Here is a 25,102-nt window from a genome sequence, read left to right on the forward strand (position 1 = left end):
AATCATCAAGTAGCAGAGGAATATCATACGGAAAAGAAAGAAAGAAAAAAGAAAAAGAGTAATTATTAAGAAAACAAAATGGTTTCCACTTATAAAACTTTTATAGAAAAGCAACAATATATTTCAACTTTTTTTTTTTTTTTTGGATCTTTTAAAAGTTGGAAGAAAACCCAACTAATGATAGCTTACCACCTATCAGGGGAACATGCCGTGGATGAAGCAGCGTGTCAACAACACAACAACAAGTCCCTTCTTTATTTCATTTTCATTTCAATTTTTTTTTTTTAAGTCTTCTTAGAAAAGAATTATTATTTTTCTACACTGAAAATATCTAAATTATTATTATTATTTTTTTGTTTTTTAAGCTACAAAACCAGATGCTTATAGCACACTTTCCATGTGAAAATAATAATTAAACAAGTTAAAAAATTAAAAACCCACCTTCAGATTCAGACTAAGATCTTATATTATATAATATATATAGTATATTATTACCATGCGACTTAGATGATTTTTTTTGAAAACCCAACAACGTGAAACCCTGTGCAAACACAGAAGAAGAGAGAGAGAGAGAGAGAGAAAAGCAGTAGTTGGAAAATGCCTTATCCATAACCAAAGAGGGCAAATGGGTAATTTAGAATATAGTTTTTTGGTTTTGGACCAAAACCAGGGGTCGTACAACCGCCAGTTTCAACAAAATATTGGGGGCGGCCTCTCAATCCTCCCTTAACAATCTGTATTTTCAAAACCCCACCCCCACCATTTACTTCATTGGTTTTCCCTTTTTTTATTTTTTGAATTTTCAAAAACTGTTTTTATATTTAGACCAACTTACTTTCCTGTTTTATATAGCCCCTGGTTTTGCTCTCTTTTCTTCCCCTACCTTTATATAGTAACAGATCTGTTTCTTCTTTCATCTCTACTGTATCGTTACTTCTTTTTCTCTCTGCTCTACATATATATCAACCCACATACATATATATAGCGCTTATTTTCATATAACTTTTACGTATCACAGAGACTTTCTTCTTCTTCTTCTTCTTTTCAACGTGATCGTTTCCATAATCTTTTTTTTTCTGATCAGCTTTTTTGACTTGGTTTTGTTTCTATACATATTTTACAAAATTGTAATTTGGATGAAAATGGATGATGGTTTTGGATTGGTGGAGACGGAGGGGAATAATAATAATAAGGACGTGGTTGTTGTTAGGCATGGTCCGCATAGACATATGGGTCGGGTTGGATACGTGAAGAGGGTAATCGGGAAGCGAAAATGCAGACGTGTTAGAGTTAAAAAGACGACTTCGCCCCCGGAGGTTTCAATGGTTCTTCAGCAGCTGTTTTTGTCTTGCCGACAAGTTTTCCATGGCCCTGGAAGTGTTCCTTTGCCCGCTGATGTGCAAAACCTATGTACTATTCTTGGTAAGTTTTTTTTTTTTTTTTTTTTTTTGTTGTTGGCTAATATATACATTTTCTTAATCATTTATTATGTTTATATAAAGCTACGCAGACGAATTATTGGTGTCTTGTGTATATAATGGATATATGTATTTATATATATATATATATGTATATACTCTTTTTTTTTTTTTGATAAAAGATATATGTATATACTCATATACGCATACATACATATAAAAAATATAGAAATCCAAGAGAAATATATAAGAAGGGTGTATGTATAACTATATATAGTATTTTTTTTTTAATTTTTTGGTTATGCACTAATTCTTAGTATAATTAAATTAATGTGAGCATTTGGATTAAGTATAACATGATTAATGATGGGATTACGTAGATATTATGCAGCCAGAAGATGTAGGGTTATGTCGGGATCTGCAATTCTTTAACCCAGAAATTCAACATCTCAAAGGGACTCCTAGAGTCACTTACACTACCATTTACAAGTGCCATAATTTTTCGGTAAGTCTAGCTAGATCCCTTAATTATTATTTGTGTGTGTGTGTGTAATTAACTATATATATTATATAAATAAAATTGATAATTTTGTGTTTGGTGTTTTGGTAATCATGAATTGGATCAGTTGTGTATCTTCTTCATTCCTGCAAATGGCGTGATTCCTCTACACAACCATCCAGGAATGACTGTGTTTAGCAAACTTCTTATGGGAAAGATGCACATCAAATCTTATGATTGGGTTGATCCTCCTACCATCGCCAATTCAAATCAACATCATCACTCTCTCACACCGATCTCCCAATGTAATTAACCTCTTCTCTCTCTCTCTCTCTCTATACGTACATATATACATACATATATATATATAGATACCTATACACATGAGAATTCTCTTTTAACCGGAATAAACTTATATCTGATAACAAATCACTTTATTATACTTAATAAGTGATTTATTGCTGGAGCAATATTTTCAACCAGGATTAACTTATATCCGGCAACAAATCACTTTATTACAGCTGATAAATGACTTATTGCCAGATATAAATTGATTCCCTTTATTACTGCTGATAAATGACTTATTGCCAGATATAAATTGATTTTTTATTATTATTATTTTTTGAATAGATATAAATTGATCTGGACAATAAAACATTCACTCTATGTATAATTTTTTTATTTTTTTACAATGGATATAGATATCCAATAAAACATGTACCGCGTCTATCATAATATATATATATATATATATATGCGCATATTATATGTATGCAATAGGAACTCTTGTACATGGCTATACATATATATGCGCGTATTTTATATATATATATATATATTATATAATTTACATTCCGACGTGTTATACATAGTTATATATATGGGGGTTAATTTGTGGTATTAAATAAATGTTGCAGTGAGATTGGCAAAGTTGAAAGCTGATAGTGTGTTTACTGCTCCTTGTGATACGTCTGTATTATACCCAACAAGTGGAGGGAATATCCATGCCTTTACATCTATAACCCCTTGCGCAGTGCTTGATGTAATGGGACCTCCTTATTCTTCAGAAGATGGTCGAGACTGTTCCTATTACAAAGATCATCCTTATGCTTCATTTTCAAGTAAGTTTTAATTTCAAATTATTCTGAATTTCATTAATTATCCAATAAAATAGTGATTTTGTCAACTAGACTCAATTATTCAGAATTACTTCCCATCAATTAATTATGAGAATATCAATATATACATGTCAAGTAATTAACTTTAATAATGTTTAATGTATATGCACAGATGGAGAGATAGGAGGACAAGTGAGTAAGGAGGAGGGAGAAGATTGTTATGCATGGTTGGAAGAGATTGAGATGCCTGAGAATTCACACATGGATGGAATTGAATATTTGGGTCCACAAGTTATGGACATGTAATTGTTAATTAGTTCCCCTAGCACATAAACATAAATGTCCTTTACAAAGGTTGTTTCTTTTATTTTTATTTCACACACAGCTTTTTGTCCTTTTTATACAAATTTCTTGTTGTAGATGTTTACTTTATTAATCAATTCAATATTTCAGTAAAAATAAAACAAATTATCTGATTGATTTTTGTAAAAAACAAGGGGCATCAACCTGCTTGTTTTACCGGTCTACTTTTATATATATGGACTACTTGGTCACTAAGCTAAGCTAGACTTTTTTTCTAGTCAACTTGACCAAACAAAAGGGTCAGTCACCGAGCCCATAAACCCACTGAATACCAAAGGAGTCCAGCTGTAGCACCTGGTATGAATAAAACTAGCTACTATTCCCACCTCTAATAAATGGAAAAGTTAATTCCATATCTGTCCATGGGCCTTCAATTTCTTCAATTTTTCACTACGGAATATAATTTTATACATATTCCTCACATTTAAAATGGTTTTGGTTTTTCAACAATTTTCAAATATAGGAGGATATTTAGAGATTCCAAAATGGGTATATATATATATATATTGTAAAAATAGAAATTCCTCCACATATGTATTTTGACTCACAAAAATGACGGCTTAGTGCTTTGATTAGAAAGTTCTCGCACCTGAAATTGACCGGAGGCTCACTGAGCTTCGCCCTCTGAAAAAAAAAAACTAAAGGGTAGGTAATTGCCAAGAAAAACTAAAGCTACATATGCTCTATGGTCCAATAAGAAAGCTACATATCAACATCATAAACAGTTTATGCAAACTTTTTATGCCTATGTCATGCTTTAAAGCCTTGTGTACCGCTAGCGTTGAATTTATGGGTGTTAAAAAAATCCATATTATGCCAAAGAGATTGACCAATTAAATCCAATCTAATTCAGTTCAATTTATTTAAGCGATTTTTAAAATTGGATGGTTAATTGGAAGGATGGATATTATCCAACCTGCCTTGATGAACATACCCTCCCTTATAAGAATTGGGTTTGAATGCTTGTCCTAACTAAACCAGCTTCCTATATGCCCTGAACAACTGCCGCCAACAGCTAGCATTGCTCAACCCCTAAGGTTCATGGCTATCTGTTTGAAGTTTGAACATTTAGAACCGGTTTATTCCACTCCAATTCTATCATTATTTCCAATCTATTCTCAACTTACCTGCTAAACATGGCCTTGGCCTTTCGAATCAATTTTTTTTCATTATTTTAGAAAACTTTTATGTTTGGTAAAACTAATTATAACTTGGCCCTTTGCAAATTAGATTTAAAAATCAGGTTGGAGGTTGTTGCTTCTAAGTTTTAAATTTCTAAAGTATCTCTGATTTATCATTTTAAAATTCCACCTATATTTATCCTCATTTTGTATAACATTCACACTCAAATTATAACTCTTTTAAAACAACAACGACAAAAAAATCAACAACTTAAATTTTATAAATATATTTTATTTTTTGTATAGATAAATATCTTGTAATTCTGAAAAGCTAAAAATACAATTAGTTTTTGTATTTTTGTTTTTCTTTTTTAATATTTATACAGGATAGTTTATAATAGTTTATAATCCTTCCCATCAAAGAGAAATAGAAACATACTACCATATCTTTAACCCGATCCTGAATTCCAATCCAAAATCCTAAATAATCTTCACATCAAACTAAAATAATAATAATAAAATATATTTTTTAATTATATTAATTATGAATTTAATATGATTATTGATAATTTTATATATTATTAATAAATTTGGAATAAATTTTAATATAAAAAACACAAAATAAATAACATATAAACTATTTTTTCTAAAAATATATTCATTTATATATATCATATCTATTTTAATAATTGAAAATTTTTACACTAATTTAAGGTTACCAACACAAAGTAATTTTTGCTTCTCACAATTTCTTATCAAAATATAATTTATCAAACATTTAACTAATTTTTTGTGTGGCACAGCTAAACTAATAATTTTTGAAGTTCATTAACCCTTGATCTGATGGCCAAACACTCATTATTATTATTATGATAAAACAATAGAAAATCTTGGATAGTCAACATTTCACTTTACAGGAAAATGGGCAGAAGGGAATCTGTTTGTTAAAATTCAATGAGTCGTTTACATCTCTCAAAGTCATTCCACTCGAAAATCTAATGTAAAGTTACATTAATGAAAAATATAAATTAGTTGCGCTTCTATTAAATTTATATTTCATTTATTCACCAAAAAAAAAAAAAAAAGAATTTAGATTTAATTGATGGTTGCAAATGAAATGCTATAGGTGTATTTCAAGATTTTATGTTCTAAGTGATTAAAAAAAAAAATTGTTATATTTTATTATATAATATTTTTTTTAAATTAATATTCTTTTTGCATCGTAAAGTTATTATTTTTATTATTTTTTATCATCATTGTAAAGTTATTTGGATTTTGTCCATTTTCAAATAAAATTAAAAATTAAAAATTATTAAGTTGAAAAATACAGCCCATGGACCCAGCCTTAGAAGGCAATTGGATTTACAAGATTTGCCCGGTCCCATAAATTTGGGTCCAAACCAACCTACTGTCTAACCCAACGTGCCACGGAAGACCAAGTTGGTTTGGTGTTTAAATTCAATATCACTGATGGTAGGTCCAAACAACTAATTTGGTCGGCCGCATACAACGGTAGCAGCAGCATGTCACCTTTTATTATTTTCATTCATCATATACTATATAAATTCAATCATTTATAATCATATATAAGATTATACAATGATAAATTAAAATATATAATATATAAATTCAATGATCCATGATCATCCATAATATTATATGATAATAAAATAAAACATATCGATCCAGTAAAATATTTATTTAACAATAATGTTAGATTTATTTAAATATTTATTAAACTTGTTGACCAAATGATATATAATATTCAATTAATTTATTTTTAATATTTATTTAATATCTATTTATAAATAGTTTGTTGCACCATATCACCCATGTATTAATTATTATTTAGTGGTGAAACCTAAGGTTAGATATGTGGTACATTAATGACATGATATACCATGCTAATGCTATAATTTGTGGTATACCAACATCATGCTAATTTGGGAAAATATCTAACCTATCCTTTATTTTATACTTCATTTTTTATACTAGATAGAATTTAACTAATTAGAGACTTTTGAAATGCATCGAATCAAATGAAATAGTTTTTTTATTTTTTTATTTTATTTTTTTGGGTCCAAAGGTTAGGGTCTATTTGGTATAACTGATAAAAATGGAGCTTTAGTCTATAAAATAGATCTTTTTGAAAAAGAGCTTTTATTAAAAAGCTAATAAGTGTTTGGTTATGAATAAAAATGCTGCATTAAATGCTCATTAAATTATATTAAATTTCTATATAAGGTAAAAGAAAAAAAAATTTTGTAGAGAAGTTTAAAATTTAAACTTATCTAAAACAACTTAAAAAAGCTTATTTTTTTGTCAATAAATACTTATTAATTTTTGTCAAATACTTTTATTTTTTATAAAAGAACTTTTAACCTTCCAGTAGAGCTTTTAAGCAAAAAAAAAAAGCCCTGCCAAATAGAGCCTTAACATCATAGCTCAAATATATTTTATAATAAGATAGTTAATGTCATTTAAACTATTTCCTTTTTCAAATATTATTTTTTTTTGTAATAGTAAAATTTCTATATATGGAGCCCAAATTAACAAAAGAACCATCTTGGGCTGTTTTTATCAGTATGCTAAAGGTCTGTTTGGTATAATTAATGGAAATAGAGCTTTAGTCTGTAGAGTTTTGTATAATAGATCTTTTTGAAAAAGAACTATCATTAAAAAGTTAATAAGTATTTGGCTGTAAATAAAAAAACTGTATTAAATACTCAATAAGTTTCCATAGAAACTAAAATAATTATATTAAATGCTTATTAAGTATTCATATAAATTAAAAAAAAAGAGCTTTTGTAAAAAAAATATAAAATTTGGGCTTTTCTAAAATAACTATATTTTTTTTTTATAACAAATACTTATTGATTTTTGTCAAATATCTTTATTTTTTAACAAAAAAACTATTAGCTTTCAAATAGAACTTTTGACTAAAAAAAAAAAAAAAAAACTTGCCAAACAAGCACTAAAAGCATTTACTGTAAGATTTTTGGAAATTCCCTTCGGTGTTCTCTCTTATATTTTAGATTTAATACCCTTCGATTTGTTAGTTGCATTAAGAGAGAGAATGATTAATACTGCTACTCTATCCTCACCAGCATCTTTGAAATGACTCAATTTAGAGATGAAGTTACATAAGGCTAATGAATCTGAGTATTGAATAATTTTATGATTGGTATAACTAACTAGCGAATTAGGTGAATTCCTTTTTCTTGATTAATGAATTTCTCTTATTTCAAAAAAAAAAAAAAAAAAAACTTCAATAGTAATTATGCTTTGACAAGTCATTTTCATCGTTACATTCTGAAATGCATGCATATAGGAGAATGCTTCAATTATTAACTATATATAATGCATATATGTTATTATATGTGGATACAATTTCAAGATGGTATCCTTATAATGTCATTTCCATGTCTTATATAGACTAATCAAGTCCAATCACTTAATTTCAACCAAAAAGTAAAAGTTATATTATACAGTCATATGAACAAGGAGTAATTTTTGTCTATATAAGTTTGTGGAATTATCAATCAAAGTTACTATTAAAAAAAATTTGTTTGGTTAATTTTTCGAATTTTCTCATATATATGTTGAGAGTTTACCGCCTCTCTCAAAAAGAAAGATAAACATAGTAGCACGTGCTACATATAGAAATTTATCCTCCAACTTATAATTTATTGAAGGGATTTCAAGTTTTTATTTTATTTTTGATAACCAATTGGAAATTTCATTAATTAGTAGTTTATAAACCCTCCAATAAGCCCCTCCTCATTCCATGCTAAAGAGTTACGATTAGTAGCAATTTTTGTTTTAGGTATAAATTAGTAGCAAATTTTTGCTAACCATGTTTATCTTTCTTGATGCAAAACTTATGGAAAAATAGCAAATCTTTCATTTAATACATTCAACCATATCATACTTCGTAGACAAACACTCCTCCTGATATATATATATATATATATATATATTTTTGATAAATTAGGGGTGAGGGATTTTAGCACCAGGCCAACATTCTTCCTGCTTATCCATTATTCCCAACTATTATTAATCATTTGCGTTACATTGAATATCAAAACATAATTAACTAGATAAAAAAAAAAGGGGAAAACCAAGAAACAGAAATGAAAAGAAAAAAGAAAAGCCCTATAATTAGTGCAACTCTCTAATTGCCTCAACTTATTATTGTGTAGAACAAATGCAATTTAATTACATAGTAGAATTAAACTATGATCAATATTTGATGACTATTTTAATCTTTGAGGAATATTGTGTAGCATCCTATTAAAAGTTTTCATTAGAAGACACCTTAGCAAATTGTGTGAAATTTAACTATGGTTTACATGTTAAATTTAAGCGTTCACTACATTTTGCCATCCTAAAATTATTATTATTGTTTGCATTTTTCCTTCTAATTTTCTATTTTTTTTAAAAAATAAAATAAAATCTATCATGTTAGTGCAATCATGCAATTTTATTTAATAAATTTTGCAAAATTAGAGAGACACACTAATTAAAAGTGAAACAGTGTAAAACTTTTTATTTTATAGTTGGGAAGTAAAATGCAGAGTATATAGAAGGTCTAAATGTATGTGACCCTTAATTTAATTGTTACAGGTTATAGGATATGAAAGTGAAATTCTTATTTAAAAGTCAAAACATGTACATGTTTCGTTATAACTTAGCGTTTTTAAAGTAAATCTGAATTCTGATCCCACCCAAAAGGACATATCCATATTATATTCCCTTAGAATAAAGGCATAAAAGGTGTCAAAACAACTATACATAGCCTATACATTTTAACTGATTTGGGATTATTAAAGAACACCAATATCCAATCTTTTTCACAAAAATCATATAGCATATCAATATATATATATATATATATATATATATATGTGAATTGTCAAGTTATGATTGGGGTATGAACTTATGAAAAAAATCCTGGGAAAATATATAATTCATTAATGGAACCGAAAAGCCAAATAATTAAATAGGAAAAGGGTGGGATATGACTGAGAGTGTGGGGCTTAAATTCATAACCATCTTTAAATGTCCATTATAAAGCTCTCAATTCCATGGGGAGAGAGAGAGAGAGAGAGAGAGAGAGAGAGATGGCTTTTGAGTTTTGAGCTTTTGTTTGCTTGACCATATTTCACTTTAATAATGTGGGTCTTGACTCAAAAAGTTAATGTGATTCCCAATTGCTACCCAACGCCATGCAAACATGCTTTTTCCCTGTTCATCTTCGTTGTCTTGCTAGATACTTTCTTTAACCACCACCGACAAAATAATTCTCAAATTATTATTGGGATGAAAAAAAAAATGTATATATAGCTGGTTTGCTGCAATTTATGTAGTCCTTTTTGGTTTCTAGTTCGATTTCTTACCAATTGGGTTAAGTAAGTTGGATGGTTTTGAATTTGAAGTAACAACTTTGTTTTTATTATATTATAATAATAAGGTATTATGTCAGAAATCGATCAGATGCATTATACCATCAGATCCCCATTGCTAATTCAAGCTATACAAATATAGTGTTGGTTTAATCTCATCATATCACATGCATAGGAGAGGATAATGATGTATGTACATTATCGTACATAAGGATGGAACTATATTGGTATCAAATCGGTCTTTTTCGATGCAACATATTATTCCATATATTTCATATCATTATTCAAAAAATAATAATAATAATAATATAATATTACCCTATGTGCTATTTAATTAATTACTTCTTTACCCATCAACACACATGATCGATTTTATCAGGTAAGTTTTTTATTTTATTTTATTTTATTTTAATAAATGTAAAAATTAAAATAATATCTAATGTAGTTGGTGTTCTTTGCATTGAGTGATGCAATATTATCAATTGACACAATAAAATGATATAAGAATATAATAATAGTTTAAAAATTAGACCGAAGGTCTTTGTTTGTATTTGATTTTTTATTTTAATCATTCATTTTAAAATCATTTAATTTAATGGTCATTTAATATAATACATAATAACAACATGACTATTTTAATTCATTTTATGTGTCATACAAAGAAAATGACTTCTAAACTAAAATTAAAGAGACAACGATCTAATGAGTTAGGAATCAATGAGTTACCTGATTAAGAAAAAAATTGGATAAACTAAACTAATTATTTATTTATCCCCTATGTAAAGAATTCAAGAATATCGTGATTTCCATGGAAAGGAGATGAAATTAGGAGTAAGAGCTTGTCACCCACCAAAACTAATCAACCGCTTGCACAACAATTTCATCAAATATATGTAAATTCTTATAAAAAGCAATTAAAGCAATCAAAGCATTTAAAATTTTCTCCCTGTTTTTGTTTATAAGTCGTTTTCTTCCAATAAGGAACAAACTCAGACAAAAGGAAAAAAAAAAAAAAAAACTCATGTTTGATTGTCATATGTTAAATTAAATATGAATAAATAAATGGCTTTTATTAATTTTTTTGTTTTTATTTTTAATTGATAAAAGTGAAAATTAATATAAACTATAATATAAAGTTAATTAGTTTTGTCCATTTTAAAAAAAAATTTACCACATCAGATGGATATATAATTTTTTTTAAAAATATTCTCCAATGATACTATGGAAAAGATATGTTAACGTGAACTCGTGGTAGCAAGAAAAATAGATACTGTTTCACAGACTTTCTACTTATAGAAGGTCTGTTAGACAATATGAGTCATAGATTCAACATATTCTCTCATCTCCCTTTTTATCAATTCATAATTTTTTTTATATGCCAACTCATTCTATTTTAAATTTTAAATAGAATTTATTGGAGAAAAAATTTAAATAGATATTATTTATTCATAGATTTAAATAGAATTTATTGGACAAAAAAATTTAAATAGATATTATTTATTGATATATACTATATCAGTTAAGTTTCAACAGTTTCCAAATTTGTTGACACATAAGCTCCAACAGAAAAAAGGAAAAAAACCATTGAAAATATTCTTAGTTTTTTTTTTTTTTTAAGAGTAGATAAACAAATTGGTACCTGCAATATCATTGCATTATTTTCTTAGCCAATAAGTCTTCCTATCCCCATTTCAAACAAAAAATAAACACATACCTTCCTATGACATTATTGTTTTTGTATTTATCAATAAAAGAAAAAAAAGAAAAAGAAAAACGAGTGTCTATTTATACAAATTAAAGATAACACATTTGTGTAATTTAAATTTATGTTGCTAAAATTATATGGACATATATTTTCTAACATAAAGTAAATTTTCAATATAACATATAGTTTTTCTTTTTTTTTTTTGGTAATTCAAAAAAGCATAGGTTTTTTTGTTACTATAAAGAAAAAATATATTTTTTATTATATTAAGAGAAAAGTGCTATTGTAAAATACCCAAATTTTTAAATCCAAATAGTCTTTATATATATATATATATATGTATTAAAGGTGGAAATTCAAATTTTAAACCTTTATCAAGAAAAAAAAAAGTGATTTTAATTTTTTTTTATTCCTAATTTTAATCCTCGTCCTTCACTTCATGTTGATTTGATTAGTACTTAACAACTTTTTTTTATTTTCTTATAAATTTAAGGCATTTCGATGGCATTAATTTTCAGTCAAACACATATATGCATGCACGCCTACATACGTTTTCTTATTTTTTATTTTTTCCTTCCTTGCATACATGTGTATGTTGCTATCATATGTGAATGTGGAAGCCAGATAAGTATGATGTCCTAACCTGTAAAACTATATATGAATATGATTGATGTGCATAAAAGAATTAATGGTGAACATCCAACAACCATTTCGATTCTTATGTGTTTTCACCTTGCCATTAGGACTGGGCCAAGCAAAAAAAGTTTCCTAGATAGGAGCCTTAGGATTTTTGCCTTCATTTCTGCCCCATAAAGAAGCCAGAATTTTCAAGCATACCAACATCTGTTTTTATCCACACAAAGAAACCAAAAAAAAAAAAAAAAAGAAAAAAAAAAAAAAAAAAAACCAACAACAAAATTTTTTATTCTAGTAAATTTCATGCTATATTAACACGTTGAACCCAAAAATGGTTTCCAATTAATAATAATTATCAAAATATCTGGAATAAATTTTAGATAGAAAAATTTGTCTTTTCTGTGTTTGTTAAAATTAAGGAAAACAGGGAATAACTCTAAAAGCATAGTTAAGAGGGAAAAAGAAAAAGGCGCCAAAAGCAAAGAGACCATGAATAAGGGGCCACATTCACAAAGTGACATGACAAGTGAAAGCCAAACCATATCAGAACCCAGAAAGTGAAAGCTTATATGACAGTCTGTGCCTTGTGCATTTGCCCACCTTTAATTTTTTTTTATTTAAAAAAATAAATAAATAAAGGAATAAAATTTTGAGTAAGTTCCAATTCCAACATGCCAAAAATAAATCTGATGGACTCCACACTGTTTCTAAAGGTTTCTGAGAGAGAGGAATAAAGGGTTCTCCTCTGCAAGAATCTTTTTGGCTTTTTTTTTTTTTAGTCCAACAAATGCTTTCTCTTTAGACCTTCCAAAAAAGCAATAATTAAAATAACTATGGCCCCAAAAAAAAAAAAAATGGAAGAAAGAAAGAAAAAAATAGTGGGTTTCAATTTTAATATTATTTGGTAAAAAATTTCATATGTCGGTTTGTGAATGTTTCCAGGTCATGTCAGTGGTTTCTCTTTTGACTGTTACATGTTTCCTTTGAACCACGTGTCACTGGACTGTCTGAGTACTCTTTGAGCATGAGAAACTGACTTCTGGAGAAGAAACTCCCATTCTGTGTCTGTTTATCAGATTTGAAGTACTTCCTAAACAGGTTACTGAATTTGGTCTTTTTAACATTTTTCCAGTGGGTGATTTGAATAGCTTGTGTAACTTGTCTGGATTTCTTGATGGGTTTTTTGGATTTGATGAAGTTTGAGATGTGAGAATTGCTAAGTATGATTTTTTGGGGGGTTTTTGAAAATAGGATTTTAGTGTAGTTTTTATGTACTTTATTTGGGAGCATGTATGGTGGATATTTACTTCAGTTACAAGTCACAGTCATCTATTTTTAGTTGCTTTATCTGACTTTTTTGAAACAGTACCAGACCAAAAAACTTGTGGACTTCAATTACCTACATCTATATCCCGTTTGATTGTTGGAGAGAAAAAAAAAAAAAAAAAAAAAAGAAGAAAAAAAAAAAAAAAAAAGAACATATCCAGAAAATTTTTGTTAGAGGGGTTAATTTGAATCTCCAAGTTTGAGAATGAGACTCAGAGTCAAAGTTTTGTTTTGTTTTTCCAAATTTCATTGAGGTTAGCTCCATGAATTCTGAATAATTCATGTTCACTTCTATAAACATAGAAAGAATTGAAGACATATAATGTATACGACAGAATGAAAGTTCCTAATAATTGATTCCTTGTTTATATGATGTATTAACGATGTGTTTGATTTTGTTGCTCTATTGTTCTAATATGATTTGCAGGAGGATCATTTCATTACCTTCTTCAATTTGTTCAAATTTTTCTAGTTTGTGAAAGCTTTGCAATATCCTTATGTTCATTGGCACTTTGTTCTGGGTTTACAGTCAATGGCAAAACTATCCCACCATTCTCAGTTTCTAGTTCTTGTTATCATTTTGCTTTCAATTTGTCATTCTGAGCAAGCTCAATCCTCCCAATCTCAGACCCTTCTAAGAATTCAGGCACTTTTAAACTTTCCAACCATTTTAAGTGGCTGGGATAACAATACAGATTTTTGTAACTCTGAACCAACTTCATCTTCCAGTGTTATTTGCTATGAAGGAAGCGTAACCCAACTCCATATAATTGGGAAAAAGGGAGCTCCTCTGTTGCCTCGGAACTTCTCTATAGATTCCTTCATGACAACTCTTGTCAAGCTTCAAGATTTGAAAGTCTTGACATTGGTTTCTCTTGGTTTATGGGGACCTTTGCCTGGTAAAGTCTCGCGTTTACCGTCATTGGAAATACTCAATGTGAGTTCGAATTTCCTTTATGGTGCCATCCCTCAGGAGCTTTCGTCATTGACAAGCCTCCAAACAATCATTCTTGATGATAACATGTTCTCTGGTAGGCTGCCAAATTGGTTGAGTTCATTCTCAGTTTTGGCCGTTTTGAGTTTGAAGAACAATCTGTTCAATGGTTCTTTGCCAACTTCTTTTTCTGATCTGGAAAATCTAAGAATTCTTTCCCTTTCACATAACCATTTTTATGGTCAGGTTCCTGATTTTAGTCACTTGACAAACCTTCAAGTTCTTGAATTGGAAGATAATGCATTTGGACCGCAGTTTCCTCGACTTGGAAACAAGTTGGTTACCCTTGTACTGAGTAAGAACAAGTTTAGGTCTGGTATTCCTGCTGAAGTGAGCTCCTATTATCAGCTTCAATATCTGGACATCTCTTTCAATACGTTTGTGGGGCCATTTCCGACATTGTTGCTGTCGCTGCCTTCCATTACTCATCTAAATATTGCAGAAAACAAACTCACAGGAATGCTTTTCGATAACCTATCTTGCAATGCTGATCTTAAATTTGTAGATTTGTCCTCAAATTTTTTGACTGGGAGTCTACCCAACTGTCTTGTGCCTGACTCTAAGGACAAGGTTGTACTGTTTTCTAGGAATTGTTTAGCAACTAGGAAACAAAATCAGCATCCATTTCCATTTTGTCGAAATGAGGCTTTAGCAGTGGGAATCTTACCAGATAGAAAGAAACAAAAGCAAGCTTCGAAAGCAGTTCTAGCCCTGGGTATAATTGGAGGTGTATTCGGAGGGATTGCACTTGTTGGTTTAATTTTCTTAATATATAGAAGACTCAGTTCCAAGAGGGCAATTAACAAATCTCCAACAAGATCAATAACAGAGAACGCGTCATCTGGTTATACCTCTAAGTTGCTCTCTGATGCAAGTAAGCTTTCATCTCTCTCTCCTAATGCAGATATGTTCATTTATATCTTTTTCCTGTGAAAAATCTTGAGCTTGGCTAACAGATACTTTTGAATTTCTCAAATATATCTTACTTCCATTAATTTTTCAATTCGATCATGCTGTCTCTGGATACTAAGTGATTTTCTAGTGTTCTAGGGAGGTATTGGCTTAACAAATTTATTAAAACTGAAAACTAAGCTGCAAATTCTGGTTTATATCATGTAATATGTCAGAAACTCTATACAGCAATAAAACTTATTAAGTTCCTGTCTTCGATCTGTAGTTGAAGAAATGAATACAATTTTATCCTTAAAAGAACAACAAGCACTTCCTTATCTGTAAAAGTTTATGAATCTTTATATTGAAATGATATATAGGTGAGCTATGTGATGGAGTTGAATAGCAAGAATGTTCTAGTAGCAAAATGCTTTTCTGGATTTATCAGTGGGGGCAGGGAGGAGTTGATCTGCAAACCATACATCCAAGTTATAGATCTTTCATAAACCTAATACTTGTAGCTGTAGTAGATATAGTTATAATACTTGCAAACTACATACATATATACGTGTGTGTACATAAATATATAAATTTATGTGAGCACTTTTGTCAATTCTTCTAACGTTTTTCAGAAAATCTGACACTATGTTCTTCTCTGTTAACCTGAAGGGTATATATCTCAAACAGTGAAGCTGGGAGCACTTGGTCTTCCAGGTTATCGAACCTTTTCATTGGAAGAACTTAAGGAGGCGACAGATAACTTCGATTCGTCTGCTTTTACGGGTGAAGGTTCTCATGGACAGGTATGCTAATTTACTACAATTGTGTTCATTTTTCTTCTTCTACTTCTTTTTTAGGAGGTGGGGAATATTTTTCTGTCATGAGTTTCGGAATACATGCCTAAAAGAGCTAACTTGATCTCCTTTAGAAGACATGCTTTTGCTTTTCAGTCATGTTGCAGAACTACTTCTAGCTTACACTACCGGTCATTAACTAGTTACTTATGGTGATGCATAAAGCTAAAACTCTATTTCATTAACTTTTCAGTATAGACTTTTCATTCTTTGCTAAAGATGAATGATTCTATGAAGAAAAAATATATAACTTCTATGTATTCAAATTCTTCTTTGTCTTTTTAGTTTGTTTTATTGAATAGTATAAACAGGCCTTAATCAGTTATCTCCTATATCTAATACCAGAAAAGATTTCTCTTTAAAGTTAGTGCAGCTGTGGATTTAGCAGAATTTTTTTTCATATTGTAACTTTTGAGTTCTACTTTTATGATCTCAGTTGTACAGAGGACAGCTGAAGGATGGCTCTCTTGTTGTCATTAGTTGCCAAAAAATGAAAAAAAGCCAAAGCACTCAAAATTTTATGCATTACCTAGAGTTGATTTTGAAACTCAGACATCGCCATTTGGTCAGTGCTCTTGGACATTGTTTCGAATGTTACCTGGATGATTCTAGTGTCAGCAGAATATTTCTCATCTTTGAATATGTACCAAATGGGACACTTAGGAGCTGGATATCTGGTAAATCCATTTACTTCATCATTCAATTTCAGGGGTGGAGGATATAAGACTTTGACCAAAATAAGCAAATTCGAAACTTCTCCATTTTTACAATTAACCACCATTTGTCCTCTATCCTGGCTTTTTCCTTATACTTTTACATTCATTCTATGACTGCATTTTTATTATTTGTTATGTTCTATTTGGACAGAGGGTCGTCCAAGACGATCGCTTAATTGGATGGATCGCATTGCAGCTGCTATAGGCATTGCAAAGGGTGTACAATTTTTGCAATCATTGATGATACCTGGTGTAAATTCAAACAATCTTGAGATAACAGACATTTTACTGGATCTAAACCTTGTTCCGAAAATTAGCAGCTATAACCTCCCTTTTTTAGGTGACAACATGGTTAAGGTAAGAAGAAAGCTTTTTTTCCCACTTCCTGTGTTGTTAATTTCTTTCCTTGATAAGTTTTGAATTAGTTACTACTCTACTCAACCTTACAGTTTGGTCATGGAATTTCTTCGGGTGGATCCAGAGATCTCAGCATTGATACAAGGTTGGTAAAAAATTTCAGATGGTATTGATTCTTGAAGTTGAAGGTTCCAAATGAATAAAAAGCTTGTAATTGTTACATGAACAGAGCAATTATAGGTGTAAAGATTCAATTAAGCACTCAAAAAAGTACATTATTCTTGTTCTGACCTTGTCCCCTCTTGATCTTCCTCAAAGGAGATCCTTGTCTGAATCAAGTGTCAGATAAATCACTTTAATGTATTCCTATAATTGTTATTTGGTTAACTTGTAAACTTTTTTCCTTTCAAAATCTGTTATTTCACAGGTTGGAACAGGAAAACAAGAATGATATTTACAACTTTGGAGTGATACTATTAGAAATCATCAGGGGGAAACCAATAAAGTCTGCAGATCAAGTGGATGTACTCAGAGATCACGTAAGTGATTTCTGATATTCTCTTATAATTTCTTTTTGAACTCCTTTTTGATAATTTCTTCATTTTTTCTCCAACCCAAAAAAAAAAAAAAAAAGAAAAAAAAAAAAGAAAAAAAAAAGAAAAGGAATAAGAAAAAAGGAGTAGAAGAAGAAGAAACAACAACAACAAACAACAATTGATAAGTGGTCAGGTGGTGATCAAAATTGTTGTCCCTGTTGTTTGGAAAGGCAAATGGTTAAGCAGCCTTGTAATTTTAAGATAGTTGATCTTTTTCTCTGCTCTTGATTTTTATTTTCCTACATTTACTTTTCAAACCTTCTATACTGATCTGAAAACTTGGGACACAAGAAACAAGTACCATGTTGAAGAACCAAAAAGTAAAATGCTTTTTTCTTTTTCTTTGCGATTGGGAGTTATCAGAACATAATTTGTACACAAAATTCCTTGACACCATGCAGATACAACTAGCAGTTACAGCTGATTATTCAGCTAGAAGAAGCGTCGTTGATCCAGCAGTTAATAAGGTTTGCTTGGATCAATCATTGAAGACAATGATGGAAATATGTATTAGGTGTTTGCTTAAGAACCCAGAAGACAGACCTTCAGTTGAGGACGTGCTGTGGAACTTGCAGTATGCTGCTCAAGTTCAGGATGCATGGAGGGGTGAATACCGAAGCAGCGAGGACTCTTCAATCTCACCTTAACAACCTCAAAAACCCTTCACTTTCACTATTCCAAACATTTTAAAAAAAAAGAAAAAAAAGAAAGAAAAGAAAAAAAGTTCACTTTCTTGTGATTTTAGACTTTAATGTTTCACTTGTTAATCCCCTTGTGGGATTTTGTTGATGTTTCATGATGACAGGGGAAAGAGCTAGATCAATAATAAGCGAGTCAATGCAAAGTTATTACAAATTTTCAAATTCCTTTGTGATAAATATGATCTGCAGCTAGGAGTCCTGTTCATTTCTGAAATTTCTGTGATTACCAAGTCTTTTTATATCTCTTTGACTGATTGATGGAAGTTGTAAAATCAAATTTTGATGTCTATAAAGAATCCCGAGTTTTGTACAATACATTTCTACCAAAAAAGGTTTTGTACTATATATCTTACTGATCATGTGGAGGATTTTAATTTAACCCTACAGATTGTGGAGCACAACTCTTCATGAATTGTCTCCCAGTTTGCTTGCTTGCTCGCTCTTCCTCGACGCGGTTTCAAAAGTGATCAAAAGAGGAAACATGAAGAAGCTATGCATCTGCGAATTTCATGAGTTGTGCTGTATTGTCCAAACCGTATACAGACTAAATGCAATTTTATTTTTCTCTTTTATGTTAAGTATATTTGTGAACCATTTCAAGTTTATAGTAATTCTCAAAGTAGTTTCTTTTGAAATTTTTAGTTTTTGGAAACTGTTAGATATTATAGTGCTTTCATTTTTCTGTTTTTTTTTTTTCCCTCTTTGCTAGGATATTTTATTTTTTCCTTCTTGTTGGGACAACTCTTTTCTCTTTTTTTAGGATGACTCTTTGCTTAGTTTTAACAGTCGGTGGAAATTTCAATCCATCTATTCTTAAAATGATTAACAATTTTTATCCTCATATATACGATCATCAATTCTTTATCTTGTTTCTTTTTTGTCATTCATTTTTTTTTTTTTTCCCTCTTTCCTATTCCTATCTAGCAAAGTCTTCCAAAAAAACAAAGAAAATGATTATTAATTAGTGGGTTTGTTATACAATTCACGTTAAAGCTATAAAATATGAACAAGAATTTTATATATTATTAAAATTCCTATATAGCAAGCCAAGCAATCATACCAAATATGCAGCACAAGTATTATGGGAGTGCCTTTCCATGAGGGGCTAAACCATCTCCATGTTCCATACAATTGTCATTTACCATTATTTTACTCTATTATTTTAACCAACACCAACTATATATTATAATTTTTATATCCTATGTATAACACTCCCTTTGCACGTGCACCTCACACCACCACTCTCTTTCTCTTCACCCTCCTTCACTCCATAACGTCTCTCTCTCTCTCTCTCTCTCTCTCTCTCTCTCTCCCAAAACCAAAGCTTACCTCATTCACCTTGCCAACCCCCTCCTTATCACGAGACTAACGTGCACACCCTCCACCTTCATATAAGCACTCATGGCACCATCCTTGTCATCTTTTGCCATTCTCTTCCCAAACTCCAGCTTCAACCTCCATTCATGTCAGATCACCATCACCCCCAACAACCTCCCGACCATGCCATCTCCGAATCCAGACGAAAGCCCACCGGAAAGCGTGCTACTACCTCTCCAACGGCAGACCCGGCAGCCTCAAGTGAATCAGCACCACCAGCTCCATGTGGAGCCTGTAAGTTCTTGAGGAGGAAGTGTGTTAGTGGATGCATCTTTGCACCCCACTTTGGTTCTGACCAAGGAGCTGCTCGGTTCGCTGCGGTTCACAAAGTGTTCGGTGCTAGCAACGTGTCCAAGCTCTTGTTGCATATTCCGGTAAACCGGAGACAGGATGCGGTGGTTACCATTTCGTATGAAGCTCAAGCCAGGCTCTCTGATCCCGTTTATGGTTGTGTCTCCACCATCCTTGCTCTACAACAACAGGTTCTATACAAATACATAAGGCATATTATATTTGTCTGCATATGATAGGACAATAATATGTATGTATATTATATGCATAGGTGGCTGCATTACAATCGGAGCTGGCAATGGTGCAGAGCCAACTGATGAACAGTAGGTTTGCATTTGCAAACGTACTGCAAAACTCACAGCTTCAACAGGCTCAACAGCAAGTAGTGCAAGAGCAGAGCATTGGGATGGTGCAGGCTCAGCCGGCATACTCCGCCAATAACTCTTCAGCTTCTATTAATCACATCAATATAGGCAGCTTCACCTCTACTTTCGAGCTTGCCGGAGCCGATACTGCACCGTCTTCTCAGAGCTTGGAGCCACTGCAGCTTTCTCGGCCATCCCAAGATGAAGAGGAAGATGAGGAAGAGAGTCGGATTCCCCATGTGTTCATCAATGAGATTCTTCACCGCAGATGAATAAGTTTTTCAATATTATTGTTATTATTATTATTAGTATCTTAATACCAAAAGATACATACAGTTTACAGAAAAGTATGAATATCAGTATTGCCATTATCGCTTTCACATTATATATTTATAGACAAAAGCTTTTGTTATGATTTCCAAGTAAAAAGTTTGGCATGCATGCGAGAGTTTTATGCTTTGATTTTATTAGAAGCCTAATACATGAAGAATGGAATTATAATATAAATTTATATATTAAAGATAACGTAATAGAAAGTAAAATGCTAAAAATTAGTTTAATCATATGGAGAGGTTAAATATTAAACAATGCGGTCACATTGAGCCGCCTATTTTATAACATCCAACAATTTTTCATTTTTTTATTTTATTTTATTTTTTTCAAAAAGGTCATAAATGCATGTCAATATACCAAGAAGAATCTAAGGTAGAGAAATTATTAATTTTTAGGGAAAAAATATATATGCCCCTTAATCGATTTATTTGAGTGTGAAACGAGACGAATAGTAATGAGGGTAGGTTTAGAAAATGATGTTTTAATTACAAAATTAGGTATGAGGAAACACCATTATTTACCACACTTAAAGAATGAGAATGATAGACAATAATTTTCACTAAAAAAATGGAAAATTAAACACAAAATTAAGAACCCATTGCAAAAGTTTATTATTTTCTAAAGATATGCCTATAAATCACAGAAAAGAATAAACAAATTAAAGGAAAAAAAAAAGAAACAGTAGTTTGATTGCTTACAATGGTTAACACATTTTTATACACACCCATATTTAATGTGCAATCATCATTCTTTTGTCATTCGATTCCAACGTTAATGGAATAAGCATTTTGAAATAAAAAAGCGTAATCTTTCACATTTTGATTTTCTGCTCATTCTAACTCTAAATTAGTAAATTAGAAATTCACCCCAAAAAAAAAAATTGTAAATTAGAAAGATATTGTTAATAATTTAATACCATCTTCGTGATGTCGTTAATCTACTTCGATTTAGCAAGAAAATCAAAAAATATTATGTGTGTGTGTATATATATATATATATATATGTATTTTTTGAAAAAATAAAAAAGGTCGAAGAGAAGAAAGATAGATCAACTATGGATCAAAAACTACATATTATAATACCCACCCACATCCAATACCCATTGACATAAAAACTGCATGTACCCACATTTATAAAATCATAAAAGGGAAAAATAAATAAATGTGTACTTTAATTTCTAAGGTGTGTGTGGAACCATACTAATCATATAAAGGAAGCTTGCCCACGACTACTAAAGTCCCATAATTTGGAAACAGCAAGGGCTTGGTCAGCACTTTTGGAGCATCAAAACAGCTGTAGTTACTTGCATTGGTGGGATCAATCACCCAATGTCACCTACAAGGACGTCTAGTGTTGGCTGATAAGCAAACTAGATTGAAAACATGCTAATAATAAGGACCTCTTTCAAAAGTGTTAAATTGGTCTTCATCTTGAATCACAACAAATGAAGCAATGGAAGCAATTTTTCCTAACATGATCAGTCATCTAGACTGCTGGTAAGTTATTACATGAAACTTCCAACTGCAAATTAAGTCCAAATTTAAATTCAATGAAGCAATACGGGATTGGTGTGTCCATTGGAATTACCAACTCAATTATATTACAATATAAGATAAAATTTGGACTAAACAAGGGTTTAATTGCATTATGCAACTAGTTATTTAAATAATGAATTTCATCCATAAAAAAATCCATACTTTACCATTGCAATTATGGCTCAATGTAACTGTCCTATATGGAAGCCCCAAATGTTAATCTCATTTCCTTTTTCTCCCCTGCTATAAGAACATAATTCAAGCCCCCGCAGCAGACGTACCTTACTCTACAGCAAGAAAGAGCCATTATGTTTGCTCCGAGGGTAATGATGCGAAACAGCTCGAGCTGCCACAGAAACATATGGCAAAATGTTATAACGTAGCCTGAATCCACCATAACTAAAAGTAAGTTCTTCATATTGTTTTATGTCTTTGGAAGCATAGAAGCAAATGTGAGGAATCAGAGCTCCTGAACTTCTACCAGTAATGTTCGATAAATTACTACCATCACATGAATGATTAATAAATAGAGCAACATTACCAATTCTTGTGGCATCAATGTTGACTCTTAAATATGAATTCCCAGATGGAAGATGCTCCCACACAACCAAAATTGCAGGGAGAAACTAGACCACCTAATGCGAGTTCATCATACATTTGTTGCCGCCTTCTTGCTTCTTCGGTTGTCAAGAGCTTGTCTTCCCAAGGAAAGTAGAATGAAAGATTTTCAGAAAAATATACCTAATATATATTAAAGAGAATACAAACTCAACAAATACACACACTTAACAAGTTATTATTGCCAATGTTCTCCACACAGACGCACTAAAAACTCCCAAAAATAAAAAATTGCCATAATTTTAATCTATGTCCATCAGACAGACAAATGATGAACCATTGTCAAAAGACAACAAATGTGGTCTCTCAAATTTTGCCAATTGTTTTTGGTTTGATCAAACTACAGAGAAACTGAAGCCATCTAATTCCTAAACCCAATGCAAGAATATTTTGTTTTATCAGCTGTAGAATTCCTCCATTGACAAATCTTCTAATTGATCCCTTCCATTACACTGATTCCAGTGTATGAATACAACAATACAAGCACATAAACCAGTAGATTTATCGAATAATAATTAATACCTAATCAACATATAAGCAAAGCTAATCATAATAACTTTTTTTAGGATAACACAGTACTATAAAAATTCACTGAAAAATGAAAAACAAACACTTTCAATTATGGGTTAAAAAAAAAAAAAATACCTGCATTAATGCATATGGATAATTTCCTTCTTCTCCACACTTTCGGCACCCAAACCCTGTCACACTGCCGACCGAATCGTCCATTCGCACCGTTTTCCATACCGAGTCCACCCCACCCATTTAGTCGTCCTCGGCAGAGCTCGAGCCCCAAGATTGGCGCAGAGAGAATTGTGAGGAAGATGATGAGAGATTAGCAACGGGAAAACTCTCAAGGGCTCTGTGGGCGTCGGAGGGAACGGAGAGAGTAATGGATTTGGAGATTTGGTAGAGCCACTTCCCTTGTGAAAGAAATGGCTCGCGAGCTCCTTTGGCGTCGGCCATGGGAGAGAAGGACTAGCTTTCCGCCATTGATGAGCACCGTTTGGATTTGCAGAGTTTTTTTTTACTGAAGGTGGTTGGGTTGGGTTTTTGCTTGTCAACCTATGGGTTTGTTTTGTCAATTTGGTTATGAATAGGCTTGGGCTTGGTCTTAACCTGCCTCTTGCGCACGCTTATGCCCAATTTCAGCACATCATCTATTTATTTAATGTTTTCAATAGAATGTGTTCTAATTTTATTTTTGTTTCAACCTAGCCTCTAATGTTTTCAATTTGTTCAATTAGGCTTATTTGCCCAACTTAAGGCTCTTTATTATTCCAAAAAAAAAAAAAAAAAACTTGAGGCTCTTTTAATTTTATCAGAAAGGTTGTCATTAATTCAAGGGTAGCACTAGATATAGATATACGAGATATCTGTGTTGTGGCTCTCATTCTTTGATAATTTTATTCTATATATTTTAATTAATTTAAAACAACTTATCTATTTTTTTATATGAACAACTCATCTATTACAACCGAAAAAAAGAAAAAAAAAAGACAAAAGACAACTTATCATAATTAAATGAAGATAGCTAGAGTTCGAATATAATCTGATTTTGAAAATATTAATTATTTATATAAACTAAACAATAATGCTATTTTTTTTTAATCTAAATTTTTGATTAGATAAATTAAAAAAATAAAATTATTTGTAAATATATTTGTCCAAAACATTTGTATTCATGGGATGTTCCTTACACAAAGCCTTTTGATTAAGCAGTTAACAAATAATTTAAGTCCTTCAAATTATATAATCTAACGGTAGGTATATTTGTCTGATCTATAAAATTTTTCTATTGTAGGTATCAATGCCTACATTATGGTGGGTGAACATGTCCAACCAAGTACTCATAGGCCCCTTTGTACCTTGCATGCGTATGA

The 25,102-nt window shown here is 30.9% G+C and overlaps 3 protein-coding genes and 1 long non-coding RNA gene across 8 annotated transcripts; 3 read left to right on the top strand and 1 right to left on the bottom strand.

Moving 5' to 3' along the window:
- The first annotated feature begins 589 nt into the window (after nucleotides 1–589).
- Nucleotides 590–3,511, top strand: LOC107405319 (plant cysteine oxidase 2). Its single transcript, XM_016012355.4, has 5 exons — nucleotides 590–1,422; nucleotides 1,799–1,923; nucleotides 2,045–2,222; nucleotides 2,835–3,038; nucleotides 3,208–3,511. The coding sequence occupies exons 1-5, from the start codon at nucleotides 1,137–1,139 to the stop codon at nucleotides 3,339–3,341; spliced, it is 927 nt and encodes a 308-aa protein (XP_015867841.2). The 5' UTR covers nucleotides 590–1,136; the 3' UTR covers nucleotides 3,342–3,511.
- A 9,582-nt stretch (nucleotides 3,512–13,093) lies between these two features.
- On the top strand, nucleotides 13,094–19,013 carry LOC107405323 (probable inactive leucine-rich repeat receptor-like protein kinase At3g03770). Of its 2 annotated transcripts, none has more exons than XM_048465084.2 (8): nucleotides 13,094–13,363; nucleotides 14,019–15,459; nucleotides 16,146–16,279; nucleotides 16,767–17,007; nucleotides 17,198–17,403; nucleotides 17,496–17,548; nucleotides 17,831–17,942; nucleotides 18,401–19,013. In XM_048465084.2, exons 2-8 carry the CDS (start codon nucleotides 14,124–14,126, stop codon nucleotides 18,644–18,646), a joined length of 2,328 nt encoding a protein of 775 aa, XP_048321041.1. In that variant the 5' UTR covers nucleotides 13,094–13,363; nucleotides 14,019–14,123; the 3' UTR covers nucleotides 18,647–19,013. The 2 variants fall into 2 exon arrangements, with proteins under 2 accessions (XP_048321041.1, XP_015867844.2); XM_016012358.4 differs by lacking the exon at nucleotides 13,094–13,363 and adding an exon at nucleotides 13,383–13,845.
- A 632-nt stretch (nucleotides 19,014–19,645) lies between these two features.
- Nucleotides 19,646–21,741, top strand: LOC107405321 (LOB domain-containing protein 20). The gene is made up of 2 exons (XM_016012356.4): nucleotides 19,646–20,559; nucleotides 20,640–21,741. The coding sequence occupies exons 1-2, from the start codon at nucleotides 20,164–20,166 to the stop codon at nucleotides 21,003–21,005; spliced, it is 762 nt and encodes a 253-aa protein (XP_015867842.3). The 5' UTR covers nucleotides 19,646–20,163; the 3' UTR covers nucleotides 21,006–21,741.
- On the bottom strand, nucleotides 20,854–24,319 carry LOC107405320 (uncharacterized). Of its 4 annotated transcripts, XR_007238324.2 has the most exons (5): nucleotides 23,865–24,319; nucleotides 23,143–23,299; nucleotides 22,769–22,947; nucleotides 22,267–22,401; nucleotides 20,854–20,990 (listed from the first exon to the last, which is right to left on the bottom strand). It is a non-coding gene; the product is annotated as an uncharacterized LOC107405320 (long non-coding RNA). The 4 variants fall into 4 exon arrangements; XR_003054168.3 differs by lacking the exon at nucleotides 22,267–22,401 and having other exon boundaries at nucleotides 23,865–24,306; XR_003054169.3 differs by lacking the exon at nucleotides 20,854–20,990 and having other exon boundaries at nucleotides 22,101–22,401; nucleotides 23,865–24,306.
- Nucleotides 24,320–25,102: the final 783 nt, after the last annotated feature.

The sequence above is a fragment of the Ziziphus jujuba genome, chromosome 11, assembly GCF_031755915.1.
Source record: "Ziziphus jujuba cultivar Dongzao chromosome 11, ASM3175591v1".
Lineage (NCBI taxonomy): Eukaryota > Viridiplantae > Streptophyta > Magnoliopsida > Rosales > Rhamnaceae > Ziziphus > Ziziphus jujuba.

What these genes read in the sequence shown, in the direction of transcription:
- LOC107405319 (XM_016012355.4), top strand. Translation starts at nt 1,137, where the DNA reads ATGAAAATGGATGATGGTTTTGGATTGGTGGAGACGGAGGGGAATAAT. An exon ending in AAACCTATGTACTATTCTTG is followed by an intron (nt 1,423 to 1,798) that starts GTAAGTTTTTTT and finishes GGGATTACGTAG; the next exon opens with ATATTATGCAGCCAGAAGAT. An exon ending in ACAAGTGCCATAATTTTTCG is followed by an intron (nt 1,924 to 2,044) that starts GTAAGTCTAGCT and finishes GAATTGGATCAG; the next exon opens with TTGTGTATCTTCTTCATTCC.
- LOC107405323 (XM_048465084.2), top strand. Translation starts at nt 14,124, where the DNA reads ATGGCAAAACTATCCCACCATTCTCAGTTTCTAGTTCTTGTTATCATT. An exon ending in GATCTCAGCATTGATACAAG is followed by an intron (nt 17,549 to 17,830) that starts GTTGGTAAAAAA and finishes GTTATTTCACAG; the next exon opens with GTTGGAACAGGAAAACAAGA. An exon ending in TGGATGTACTCAGAGATCAC is followed by an intron (nt 17,943 to 18,400) that starts GTAAGTGATTTC and finishes GACACCATGCAG; the next exon opens with ATACAACTAGCAGTTACAGC.
- LOC107405321 (XM_016012356.4), top strand. Translation starts at nt 20,164, where the DNA reads ATGTCAGATCACCATCACCCCCAACAACCTCCCGACCATGCCATCTCC. An exon ending in TCCTTGCTCTACAACAACAG is followed by an intron (nt 20,560 to 20,639) that starts GTTCTATACAAA and finishes TTATATGCATAG; the next exon opens with GTGGCTGCATTACAATCGGA.